The sequence below is a fragment of the Amphiprion ocellaris genome, chromosome 23 (assembly GCF_022539595.1).
Source record: "Amphiprion ocellaris isolate individual 3 ecotype Okinawa chromosome 23, ASM2253959v1, whole genome shotgun sequence".
Lineage (NCBI taxonomy): Eukaryota > Metazoa > Chordata > Actinopteri > Pomacentridae > Amphiprion > Amphiprion ocellaris.
In genome coordinates, this window is record NC_072788.1 from 10033900 (window position 1) to 10046926 (window position 13027).

General features: G+C 42.5%; 1 protein-coding gene across 1 annotated transcript in view; it reads left to right on the forward strand.

Moving 5' to 3' along the window:
* The window catches only part of adgra3 (adhesion G protein-coupled receptor A3), a 30012-nt gene extending 17914 nt beyond the window's left edge, over nt 1-12098 (forward strand). Inside the window, exons 4-19 of the mRNA XM_023263528.3 lie at nt 1883-1954; nt 2038-2109; nt 2284-2444; nt 2962-3175; nt 3268-3432; nt 4502-4703; nt 4840-4989; nt 5440-5598; nt 5689-5856; nt 6032-6239; nt 6417-6625; nt 6922-7046; nt 7926-8049; nt 8820-8965; nt 9483-9578; nt 10306-12098. Of these exons, the coding sequence (XP_023119296.2) occupies nt 1883-1954; nt 2038-2109; nt 2284-2444; nt 2962-3175; nt 3268-3432; nt 4502-4703; nt 4840-4989; nt 5440-5598; nt 5689-5856; nt 6032-6239; nt 6417-6625; nt 6922-7046; nt 7926-8049; nt 8820-8965; nt 9483-9578; nt 10306-11746 (3712 nt within the window). The 3' untranslated portion in view covers nt 11747-12098. The remainder of the gene's footprint in view (nt 1-1882; nt 1955-2037; nt 2110-2283; nt 2445-2961; nt 3176-3267; nt 3433-4501; nt 4704-4839; nt 4990-5439; nt 5599-5688; nt 5857-6031; nt 6240-6416; nt 6626-6921; nt 7047-7925; nt 8050-8819; nt 8966-9482; nt 9579-10305) is intronic.
* Nucleotides 12099-13027: the final 929 nt, after the last annotated feature.

The window sequence follows — 13027 nt, forward strand, 5'->3', positions numbered from 1 at the left end:
TAATAAACATAGTGGACTGTTCAGGATCACATATTGCCTTCATGAGTTGGTGGAGACGAAAAAAGAGCTAAAAGAATATTGAAAAGGAAGAATATTGGACTTGCCAGGAGGCCAGAAACACAGATGCACAGATGATATGTTCTGTTGAAAGTTGAAAGTAGTTAAACCAGTGTTGACACATGTTTTGACCCATTCAAATTCGGAAATGGGAAGCTAAAATCAGTGCCAGTAATATGAAGGCTAATAAAAATAATAAAAATATAATAATAATAATGGGGCCACATGCATTAGGTTACTTAGGTTAGTTTGGTGGTCTTCAATGAGCAAAAAAACTTTATTCCATCTCACATCATCAGAGGTGTTCTGCTCGACCATCTCTAATTAGCTTCAAAGTTTTTTGTGGCGTCTCTTCTAAATGTTTAGTTTTGTATTATTGTTTGCTATTATGAGCTCAAAGGTAAGACTTACTTTGAGTGCTTGATTTTTTTTTCATATTTCAACTCACCCATAATCAGAGATTATTTGATCTACTTGTCCAATATTGCAAATTCTGAATTTCTAGGTTTTCAGCTTGAATAGTTCCTGAGATGTTGTTGTTCAGTCACAGTTTTAAAGGTCAATGCGAAAAAAATAAACAAAGAATATGCAAGTCTGGCTTATTGTTTGTAAGTATTTGACATATTAAGCTAAAATTTAGCAAATATTTTCATATATAATCATAGTTTTTGATTTAAAAAAAATCTGAACAATCAAAGACAGTAGAGCAGAACCGTTCTAAAAGTCTGCTGATTTGATAGTGACCATGCTAGAGACATATTTGGTGGTTTTCCTGGTTTTAAAGGTAGAGTCGATGCTTTTAATCCAGTAAAGTTTTGTCAGATTCAGCAAATGGTTAGTCACCGTCCACTAGCTGTTTGATTAACTGTATTGTACACAACCCTGGCTGTGTGAATGGGCAGCAAATAAAGTGACTCTGACCAATCCACACAACACTATTCCAGGGTGTCTTGTGCAGGTTAAAAAAGTTTTAGAGAGGAGGAATTCTGCCTCCAGAACACCTTTAAACCAGATGAAGTTTTTCCAGGTTGTAATTTCCACAGATTTCAGAGGTCAGAAAAACTGAACCTCTCTGATATTTCACAAAAATGAATATGTTTAGCAGCAATGACTTCCTGCTTAGTTCTTATCTCATCAACATTTTAAGATTGAAGAAAACCTGTTTGTGCAACTATCATGTTTTGCATAGTCTTTCCAGTTTTTTTCCTTTGGAGGGTGACTGTGCACATGATCTGTCCATGAACAGCAGAAGCAAAAATGTCTGTGCTACCTACTTTGACTTAAATCTGCAGTTTCCAGCTATGCTGTGAGTATTTAATCTTTGCAGACATTTTAAAGCTGTATGAGGTATGATTCACATTGGCAGCATCCGTCTTTTCCATGTTAAGAGCTGTAGTTTCCTCTGAAAGGTGTCAGGAGTGTCGGACACTTCTGTCTGATGTTTGCTGGAGACATCATGTCAGGTCACATCCAGAGAAGAAACACACACTTTTGACGTGTTTGATATTAATCATAGGTGATTAATCACCTCCCACAGTGTTCGTCTGCCTTTGATGTGTGAGTTCCCCTGCAGGCCCACACAGACATTATCTAAAATCGCCTTGAAAGTTGTAAACCTGTCAGCTGAATTTCTGAAATCTCTGCCTCAACCTGCCTTAGTTAAACTTGGCTTTTTTTTCTTTTAACTCTGTGTTTTTAATCTCGGCAACCCTTTTCCATTAATCTTCATGATACAATCAGATTTTCCTGATTAATATTGCTGTAATAAACATAATGAAAACTTAAAAACGAAGACTTAGAACCATGTTTTCTGTGTTTGCTGCAGCGACCTGTCCAACAACAGCATCGGCTGTCTTAACGTTGACATCTTCAAGGGCCTCGGCAGTCTGATCCGACTGTAAGTACTGATATGAATGGAGTACAAGCATGTCTTTGTAGTAGTAGACTGAAATAAAATAAAGGATTTAATTTATTTTCCAGAAACATTTCAGGGAACATGTTCTCTTCATTGACTCAGGGGACCTTTGACAACTTGGTGTCTCTTAAAGCTTTGTAAGTATGAGAATAAGAAAGTTTGCTGCTGTGCACTGAAATCAAGTCACTAACACAATCAAAACTGTATTTAAACCATAAAATATGGCAGAAAAATAGGGTTTTCCATCAGGAATAAACTTGATATTTGTTAGTGCTCTAGCACTCATAGGTTCCCTTTTCTGTCATCTCCAGGGAGTTTCAGACACCTTACCTGCTGTGTGACTGCAACCTTCTGTGGCTGCTGCATTGGATCAAAAGCAAAAGCATCACTGTGAAGAACACTAAGTGCTCCTACCCCCAGTCCCTCCAGGGTCAGCTCATCCCCTCCATCAGACCGGAGCTCCTCACCTGTGGTAGGGACACAGAAACTAAAATAATAGATGGATATGACACAGCAGAAACCTAATAATAGCAGCTGAACACTATGAGTTATTCATCATTTCAGTGGCACTATCTGATCTGTCCACTCTCAGACATCTTGAAATGTTGAAATAAGTCTGTCTGAGTAGTGTCATGCATTGCGCTGTCTCTTTAATTTTGCTGTTTTGGTATCAGTGAGTGTGGTATTTGGGGAACAGGGGCTTGTGCAATGACACGGGAGATAAGACAAGGGCTGCCCAGGCCAGTGCGGCCTTTGTTTGTACTTGCTCATGTCTTATCGGTTTGGCACTCATCTCAGTGAGGGATTATGAAATACATGGCATAGATTTAGCTGGAGCCAGTGGCCTGACGTGAATGACAAATGGCACTAAAGCACCCAGAAACCCAGACACTGTTTTAGCTTCTTTGTGTTCCCTAAGTGTCCGGAGTTGGTGACAGTTACTTTTTTAGTGAAAAATTACCACCTGCCTCAATTCCTGGTTTCCTCAGATGCTCCACTTGAGCTGCCCTCCTTCCAGCTGACTCCGTCCCAGCGTCAGGTTGTCTTCCAGGGGGACAGCTTGCCATTCCAGTGTCAGGCTTCCCTTGTGGCTGAAGACATGCAGGTGCTGTGGTACCAGAACGGCCGAATGGTCAAGCCAGATGCCACTCAAGGAATATTCATTGAAAAGCGCATCGTGCAGAACTGCTCCCTGATTGCTAGGTATCATCATATACATTCACTTTACATGTGCAGTCAGCAAATGTGAGTTGAAAACTTAGTAAATAAATTATTTCCTGTGTGTTTTCCTTCAGTGCATTGACCATCTCGAACATCCAGCCTGGTTTCACGGGGAACTGGGAGTGTCGGGTCAGGACGAGCAGGGGGAACACCACCAGGACTGTCCACATTGTGGTGTTGCAGAGCTCCGCCAAATACTGCACTCCTGAACGTGTCTCCAACAACAAGGGAGAGTTCAGGTAGATATTAAACAGAACACAGAACCAGAGCTCTTAAGAGTTAAATGCAACTCTGTCACTTGAAATCAAACAAGCAATTTGGCTTAGAAAAGATTGAAACCATTTTATTTCAGACGACTAAATGTAATTTGCCAAACTACAGGTTTATGCTGAAAATAAAAATCTGTATTTAAAGATTTGTCCTAAAATGTTTAAATGTTGTGCTGGTGCAGCTGTATTGTTGTGCAAGCAGCACCTCCTTGTGGAGAAATATAAAAATTACACAGCAGTCCCATTGGATTATTAAATTACCCTGGTGCTACTGATGATGATAAAGATAACTTTATTTAATTGGTACCTGTTAAAAACACAGTTTACAAAGCGTTTTACAGACAAGACCAAAAAAAAAGAAGAAAGATACTCAGGAAGAACACTGAAAAACAGAATGCCGAACAGAAGGAGAAAAACCAGGCAGGTAAATGTGGAGAAATGGAGTTAAGCACAGTACAAAAGATTTCACAATAAATTAGTACAATCACACCGGATAAAATAATAAAAACTACGTCCACATAAGGGAAAGAACAAGTGGAATAAAATTAAATCTACAGTAAAACCATAAACACAAGGATAAAATTAATAGTAATAGTTGTAATAGTAAACAAGTAAAATAAATACATAAATAAGTAAATAAATAAAGAGTAAACAAGAATCAAATGAACAGTGAAATAAACAAAGTTTTTTAAAAATAAGACAATAAAAATAATAAAATATCACTATGAATAATAAATTTTAAAAAATTAAAAAAAGAATAAAAATACAAATAATAATATTATTAAAATAAGATTGATAGATGAAAATAAAGAGACAAAATCATATAAAAGCAATCCTATAAAAAATGCTATACTTTTTTTTTTTTTTTAAACAAGTGATTATGCCTTACTTCTTCAGACAGGTCATTCCGAAGCTGAGGTCACCCTTAAATTTCAGTCTCAACTTTGGATGTTAGAAGCATTATGTCTGAAAATCTCGAGGAACTAAAGACTTTGCATGGATCAGAACGGACCTAATTTGTTTGAATCCTTTGTCCCAGGTGGCCGCGCACCCTGGCAGGGATCAGAGCCTACCTCCCCTGCAACAGATTGCCATCGAGTGCCGGCGCATATTCGGGAAGCTCCGGTGAAGAGCAGCGGGCGTGGCGCTACTGCAATCGCGAGGGTCTTTGGGCGGAGGAGGACTACTCCCGCTGCCAATTTCAGAAGGATGTCACTAGATTTCTTTACGTCATCAACCAGGTCTGTAACTAGCTGGTCAGACATTAAGCTTTTTGCACCCTTTTCCATGAGAAATACAGCTCACCTTTCACCCCAGGCTGTCCTAGTCGCATATCTGACTAAATTAAACTAAATTTCCCCTGTGTCTTTCTCCTAGATGCCTCTTAATGAGACCAACGTGGTGACTAGAGCCCGACGCCTGTTTTTCTACACAATCGACGCCGCCAATTTCTCAGACAAGATGGACATCATCTTTGTGGCCGAGATGATCGAGAAGTTCAGCAAGTTTGTGGAGAGGTTTAAAGATGTGAGTGCTTTCTCTGTTCACATTTCCCCGCTAAGAGCAAGGACGAATGCATTAATTCCCAACAGCTGTTTGTTGTCATGTAAGTTTAATTAGAAAGAATGTCTTGTCGCGACTCAGCGGTAGCCCAACAAAAAGAAAAGGAAAAGTTCACGCACTGCTACCATGTTGCAAGAGCTGTAGGCAAGTAACAGTCGTGTTTAAAAGCATATTAAAGTTTAGTAGCGCGACGCCGTTCTTGAAATGTGTTTCCAATAGTCACTTTGCCACTTCAAGAGCCGATGTCAAGCACCTCCCCGAAGCATGTGTTTAGTACAAGCTGCTGGCTGGATGCATTTCTTATGTTTCCACTCAAGTAATTTAAAGCATGCATGCTGCTAAGTGACTAAAGTGATAAATAAAATGCTTTTTTCAACTCATCCTGCATACATTTGCCTCTTCTTATCGTCCCAGCTAGGTGAGGTGATGGTTAGCATGGCCAGTAACTTGATGCTGGCCGATGAGAGAGTCCTTCTGATGGCTCAGCGTGAAGCGATGGCCTGTTCCCGCATCATCGCCTGCCTCCAAAGGATCGCAGTCCACCGTCTGGCCACGGCGCAGGCCTTCTCCCTGGTGAGTCACATCAACAGTGCCGTGTCACGTTGCGCTACGAGTTTAGTTTAATAGAGAGTCACATCTCAGTGTTTCTTGCCGTCCTCTCAGACATCCCCCAACATTGCGCTGGAGGCCCACGCTGTCAGGGCCAGCGACTGGAACGGCATGACCTGCATGTTGTACCTGAGGGCCAGCCCCGAGCGCACGCCTGGCCAGGACCGCCAGTTCACATTCAAATGCAACACCACCAGCTCCTTCTCCAGCATCCTTCACAAGGTCGCCAGAAAAATGGTTTAAATTTGTGCGCAGTTTCATTAGCTTTTATTGAGGGCTTTGTGATGATTGCAGGTCAATTCATCATTCTTTAACCCTAACAATAAATGCATCCAGAATAAGACGTGTTGTCAAACTGTTGAATTTTTGCTTAGTCTGTTTTTTTTTCTCCTTACAGAGCACTGTAGTGGAAGCTTCCCTGCAACTTCCTCAGTCTCTCTTTACCGAGGCTCCACTCCCCGGGCAGGCCGACGACACGGTCTACAAGCTCCACCTACTGGGCTTCCGCAATGGCAAGTTTTTCCCCTCCACTGGCAACTCGTCTCAACTGGCCGATGGAGGGAAGAGGAGGAGCGTGGCAACGCCCGTCATCATGGCAAAGATAGGTGAGTTATATTTTGGGATAGTCTTAAATCTTGGATATGTTTTTGTTTATTTTTCAAAGAGTAAAGACAGACCTGAAAGCAACAGCCAGAATCAAGTGTCAGCTCAGTTAGGACACATTATCAGGCAGTGAAATGAAAGTTTAAAAAGGCAGTAATCCATGGCTTGTATTTCTTTAGATGGTATGTCTCTGCGTGCCCTGAGGAACCCCGTTAACATCACTCTGCGGCGGTTCGCCCGCGGTTCAGACGCTGTGTCGGCCTGCTGGAACTTCAGCCTGGCGGGGGGTCAGGGAGGATGGCAGAGTGACGGCTGCCGCATCCTGGACCATCACGACAACTTCACCACCATCTCATGCAACTCTCTCAGCAACTATGGCCTGCTTATGGTAGGCTGGGCCTTAACATTCCACTTTTTGGAATGTTTTTCCCTTAAACTGCATCACATAGCCTGAGTTATTTGGATTTCTCAAAATGTAAAGCCCCCTTTTTAAGAGTAATACACGTCATTCATTTAGCTGATCGGCTCTCTAGTGGCCATGAGGAACTATTGCCATGACAACTCAAGATCCACGAGACACAACAGCAAAATGTCCTGCTGGAGTTGCATGCATCACTTTGTCTACAAGCATTGTAATTCTGTATTAAGTAACCCTGAACATTTATCACCTCCTCTCTCTTGCAGGACCTCAGCAGTGTGGAGTTCTTCTCTCCAAGCATCCAGCCCCTGCACCCAGTCATCTACGCCACAGCTATCATACTCCTCCTGTGCCTGATCACCATTATTATTAGCTACATCTACCATCACAGGTAAGACAATAGCCGAAAAATATGTGTATTTTTCATCTCCTAAGTCAGTTATGTTTACTAGTTAAATGTATCGACCCATTAGGTTTTTTGGGGGGCCATATGCTACAGATTATTAGTAAATAAGAAAACAGATAACCAATATTTGGAGCCAATATGCAGGAAAACTGAATATCTTGATGCAAACATTTTGAAACACACAAACTTTACTTCAAAACTTTGATCACTTGCTTTTGTTTATTCATGCTTTGCATATGTTCAATTAGTAGAGAACATGTCAGCATCATTTAGTGTTGATTGGCTACTACTTTCGATGTATAACTAATTAGATAGTGATGTGGCCACAGAGTGGTGACTTCAGATAGAGCCCCAGAGCCAAAGTAGCCAATTTTTCAACTAATTTATTTTATTGGGAATCACTTTAAAAAAATAATGGTAGCAATAATTGAAAAAAATATTGCTTATATTTACTACCGCACTCGACTTTTTTCCTCTCCCACCTTTTTGTCTAAAAGTACTGAAAGCAAATATGATATTTTTTGTTAGTTACTTTTTTCCCCTTTTTGCCTTTATTATATATGACAGTGGAGAGAGAGGCAGGAAATGTGGGTAAAAGAGTTGTATTGTACTTGTGGAATCTGTCTTATTAATCTATAATTTGGCTACTGTATTTAAGCAATATTACTGTTATTGTAACTGTTTTCTGACACTGATTGTCTCCAAAATGTTGTTAGTGTTAGCCAAACCTGCTGGGCCAAAGGCAATACAGTTTCCATTTCATCCAGTGTCAACTTCTAAACAGTTATTTTTATCTTTAAGTATGAAATGTATTCACAGCAGCCTTTTGTTTCCATTTTAATCCTGTGATCTGTCTGACTACAGGTCTGTCCGGGTGAGCCGGAAGTTTTGGCACATGTTGGTCAACCTCTGCTTCCACATCTCCCTCACCTGCGGGGTTTTCGTGGGTGGCATCAATCAGACGCGACATTCAAGCGTCTGCCAAGCAGTGAGTATACACCTCTCGCAGTTTTTAAAAAAAAACCCTGCTGTGTTCACTTCCCGCCTCTCTCTAAACTTTTTAGTGCTTCTGATGTTTACTAGGGGGAAAAAAAGTTGAAATAGTTGCCTTTGGCGAAGTTCACTGCACTCCTAAAACTGGGGGAAACAGTAAAATATACATAGAAAGATGCAGTAGATTGTTTCCACGGCTTGAGGCGATCCTGCACCTCTCCTCATTCTGTGTTGTACGGAGACATCACTTATTCAGTTTTCATTGCACCATATGTGCCAAGTACCTGAATGAAATGTTTTGGCAGAAAACTTACTGTTTATTTCTTTAATCCCATCGCTGTGCACTCACTTTATTAGGTCCACTGGTGAAATCTTCTCGTAATCTGGTACAGTTCTGCCATAAATCTACTTTTATGCTTCTCCATTTTCAGTTTGTTTTGCCATGAACAAATAGTTGATACTTAAACTTTATATTTATTATTGAGCTCATAGTGCAGTGGACAATATTACATTTAATCTCCCATTAATATACACTAGAACACTTTTAGTGTATCTCATAAAGTAATATTTCAACTCAGACTTACGATTCAGCCTGAGCTGATTTCTTAATGCTAATTGAAATACCCTGCATGTCCCGCATTTTTATTTTTGTTTTTATTGGCGACACAATATAACCAACAGGGGCGTGTTATTATACCGACACATTCATCTTTTTTTCTTTTACTAAAGCTGTATAACATCATATAACGGTGCAACTTCTTCCAGGTGGGCATTTTACTCCACTATTCGACCCTGGCAACGGCCCTGTGGGTGGGTGTGACTGCACGCAACATTTACAAACAGGTGACACGCAAGGCCAAGCGCTACGAAGAGCTGGATGAGCCGCCGCCACCGCCGCGGCCCATGCTCAGGTTTGATTCTACCACTTTTGTAATGCATTTTGGTTGGAGACAGCACCTGTCAGTGGCTGCTTTTTTTGCTGCATCAAATTAGTACAACTCGAGTTTAGCTGATATTGTGTTTGTTTTGCATTGAAGCTGGATCAGCATAAACATACAAGTACAAATTAGTCTGATGCTTGTGCCAGCCTTTCTAATACAACCTACAGTTAAGTTTTTAACTGTTGAAGCCAATGTTTTGTTGTTTTTGTTGAGTTTTATTCCTAAGATATCAGTACATTTTAACACATATGATGCATCTAATGCAGGACAGCCTGTTCTGTAAAGTTCAGTGTTTATGCATAGTTTCTAGACATACATAGAAATTTGTCCTGTTATATGCGGTCATGTTGGTTTGTAAAACTGCCACATGGTGTCAGCGTAGAGGCCTACAGCATTATTGGACTTGTGTGTCCACTCCATGCTTTCTTGTCATGTAATAAAGCAGAAAGCATAACTACTTTTCTTTGCTTTTTTTTTCATTCAAAAGGTTCTACTTGATAGGCGGAGGGATACCCATCATTGTCTGTGGGATCACTGCAGCAGCTAACATCAAAAACTACGGCAACCAGACCAATGCACCATAGTAAGTATGCGCTTTATAGCCAACAATTAAAGTTACTATTCCTCAGTTTATGTCCATACAGATAGTGTCCTGTTTTATGTGGACAACAGCATTTAATAAGGCAGAATCCAGCCTTACAAGGTCCTTTACATTGTGTCCTCAGGAGGAATTGGCTTAGTTATTGACCGACGAGACTGCACTGCTTTAGTAAATAATGGATATTTTTATGAGGGTAGGAAAAGTTTATTCCCTAAAGTTCTGATTATGGAGCCCTGTTAATGATATGTGCATCCAAGCAACAAGCAACTGCTGCCAGTTTACAGCAAGCCCCCCCTCCCCTCTCCCTACAGTGGCAGCTGTTTAGATTGTGTAGCGTGTCTGACTAATTGAGAAATCTGGACCCGTATCTGTCTTTGGGAGTCTTTGGAGTTTAATTAATTTCTTGCAAGCAAGACAAATTCAGTCTGTGTTATTAAATGTAATGGGACAGTAACCATAAAAATGAGATGCAGAAGTTTCTCCGAGTAATTTTAAGTTTGTGAAGTAAATAACGATTGTGACAGAGTGAGATGGGAGAGATGAGGTATTGTTTTAATGAGCACGGTGGATGATTTTACTCTTAGGAGGTGCTGCATGGTTTTGAATATTGCTAAAAGATGACCCTGGTGACTCCAAGAATCCTTAAAGCCACATTGAATGTCTTACTTTATATGAAATGTTTTAACTGTCTCGTCTCTTCACCTTCTAGTTGCTGGATGGCATGGGAGCCCAGTATCGGCGCTTTTTACGGCCCAGTCGGATTCATCATCTTCGTGGACTGCATGTACTTCCTCAGCATCCTGCTCCAGTTGCGGCGGCACCCCGAACGCCGCTATGAGCTCAAGGAGTCGGCGGAAGAGCAGCAGCATCTGACCACCAGCGAGGCTGGGCCGGATGTTGCCAACGCCCACTGCCACCCGCTCGCCCTCCAGCTTCAGCCCCACGAGGCGTCCTCCTCCATAGTTTCTGCCCCCCATGCTGTGCCACTGTCAGCCCTGGAGAACGAACACACCTTCGCCGCCCAGCTGATGGGAGCTGCAGGGGCGTTGGGGCTCTACGCGGCCCTGTGGGTGTTTGGCGCCATGGCCGTATCACAGGACCACCCCTTTGATTTAGCTTTCACCTGCCTGTTTGGGGTGACTGCGCTGGCGCTCGGGGCGTTCATGGTGGCACATCACTGTGTCAACAGGCAAGACATGAGGCGCTACTGGTCCCAGGCTTGTTGCTCTGGCAGACGAGCGTACTCTGCACAGGAAGACGTCCTTCTGCCTCAGCCAGGTGTGGCGATGACATCCACAGCCGGATCTGATAACAAGGCAGACGGGGAGTCTACAAAGTGTGGCCACAGCAGCGCCGACTCTTCCTACACGAACAAGAGCGCCCCGAGCATGCGCAACTCCACGCACGGCAGCAAGCTGACCAATCTGCACGCCGAGGCAGCTCAGTGCAAGTCCGCCTCGGCGCCGGTGACAGCCAACGGCACGGCCATTTTGGACAACAGCCTGACTGAGCATTCTCTAGACAACGAAATTAAAATGCACGTAGCTCCCGTTGAGGTGCAGTTCCGCCCCATGAACAACATCAACAATCCAGCAGCCGCTACGAACGGACACACAAGCAGGCATCACAAAAACAGAGCGCGAGCGCACAGGGCGAGTCGGCTGACTGTGTTGCGAGAATATGCCTACGATGTGCCGACCAGCGTGGACGGCAGCGTGCAGAGCGCCCCCCACAGGCGACACCACCATTATGACTTGGCGGCTCGCAACAGTCGACGAGCAGCCTACATGGCCTACAGAGAGCGGCATCAGAGCCAGATGCAGCAGGACAGTAGCGACAGTGCAAGCCTGCCACGGCGCTCCCGCTACTCGGACAAAGGAGGCGGCAGCTCATTGGGGAACGGGACAGTAGTGACTATAGAGACTGAGCAGGTCGCTACGGCTGCAGGGTCGAGCTCAAGTAAAGACTCTGGTTCTGTGAAGCAGCCCGGCAACACAGAACTAGAAAGTCAACCTAAGTCATACGGGCTCAACCTCATCACCCAGAATGGTGGCACACTTAAAGAAAACGGGCAAGCAGTGCCTTTAATTAGCACAGACAGCACAGCCAGTATAAAGACCGGCTTGTGGAAACATGAAACTACTGTGTAGCAACGGTTTCCATCCCAAAGACTCCGTAAGAATATGCTCACACCTTTAAACTGTGAAACGTCTTTTTCAAATTTTTTTGATTGTACATTTTTCTTCCCCAAAAAATAGTCCTTTAAAAAAATATTGAAAAACTGGCCTCATTACTGCCACTGAACTGTCTTTGTAGATATGTTTTTGTAAATGTTCTATTTTTATAACTTTTAATCCAATGCCTTTATTCCATTTGAGAGCTATGTACATGAAACTGCATGATCTGAGCTGTGGCCCTGTGCCTAACGTTACTCTGGAGCTTTTTTCCCCCCATTTTCTAGTATGTCCCAATAGTAATTAAACAAGAGTTTGATTTACCTAATTGAAAGTTTTTATTCTTGCTGTAACACACACGGTCTCATGTTTCGGGTCTGTGCAGCCACTGCAGAGGTGAGTCAGGCCTGTTTTGTTTCCAAGAATTACTCTTCCTGACAATATATGACAAGCTGGTAATTGGGTTTTTCACTGACCTTCAGGTGGCCTCGGGTTCCTTTCTCCACAGTGGTGCAGCACTTTAATTGCAACTGGCAGTGGCTTTTGGCTCTGTAGGTGTTTTCTGGCTGCCTGCTGGCAGATTTGATGAGTGCACCGTACATTGTGGGCTCCCGCTGACTTGATGCCCCAGGTTGTGATTGACAGCTGACTCCTAGGGCAGGTAAAGCTGCCATGAGAAGAAGGGATAATGAGAGAAGTGTTTTCTTCTCCTTCTTTTTCTTCCGTTAAGTGTCTCCTCCCCAGCTGACAGCTGAACTGGAGTCCCACTCGCAGCTTGACGTTGCTGGTGGGAAGAGCTCGTGTAAGAGAGTGTGGTTGTGTGGTTTGACTGCCGAGTACTCAAGAGATGGATTAGCATCGCATTTGCTTAGTGCTTGTGTCAACAGCGACAGTTTCAGTCTGACATTTTCTGCATTTGTACGAGTTTAGAGTAGCTGAGCAGTGACGGAAGAAGTACCCAGATCTTCCATTAAAAGTACAGTTCTTTCTTCAAAATCAAATCCTAGTATCTGCTAAATTTACTTGAATCATAAAAAGCAAAAGTATATATTCTGCAGAAAAAAATAAGACAGTTTTATAGTTACTAAACAAGAGGTCAAGCCTCCCTTCAGATTTACTTTGTGACCTTTGGAGATGCCATTGGACCAAAAGCTATATAATAGTTAGAAGCAGCTATTTTCTAAATTGCTAAAAAAAAAAACTTATTCAGAGTGATTTTATATTAACGTCTTTCCAGCATGACATTAGCTAACCATC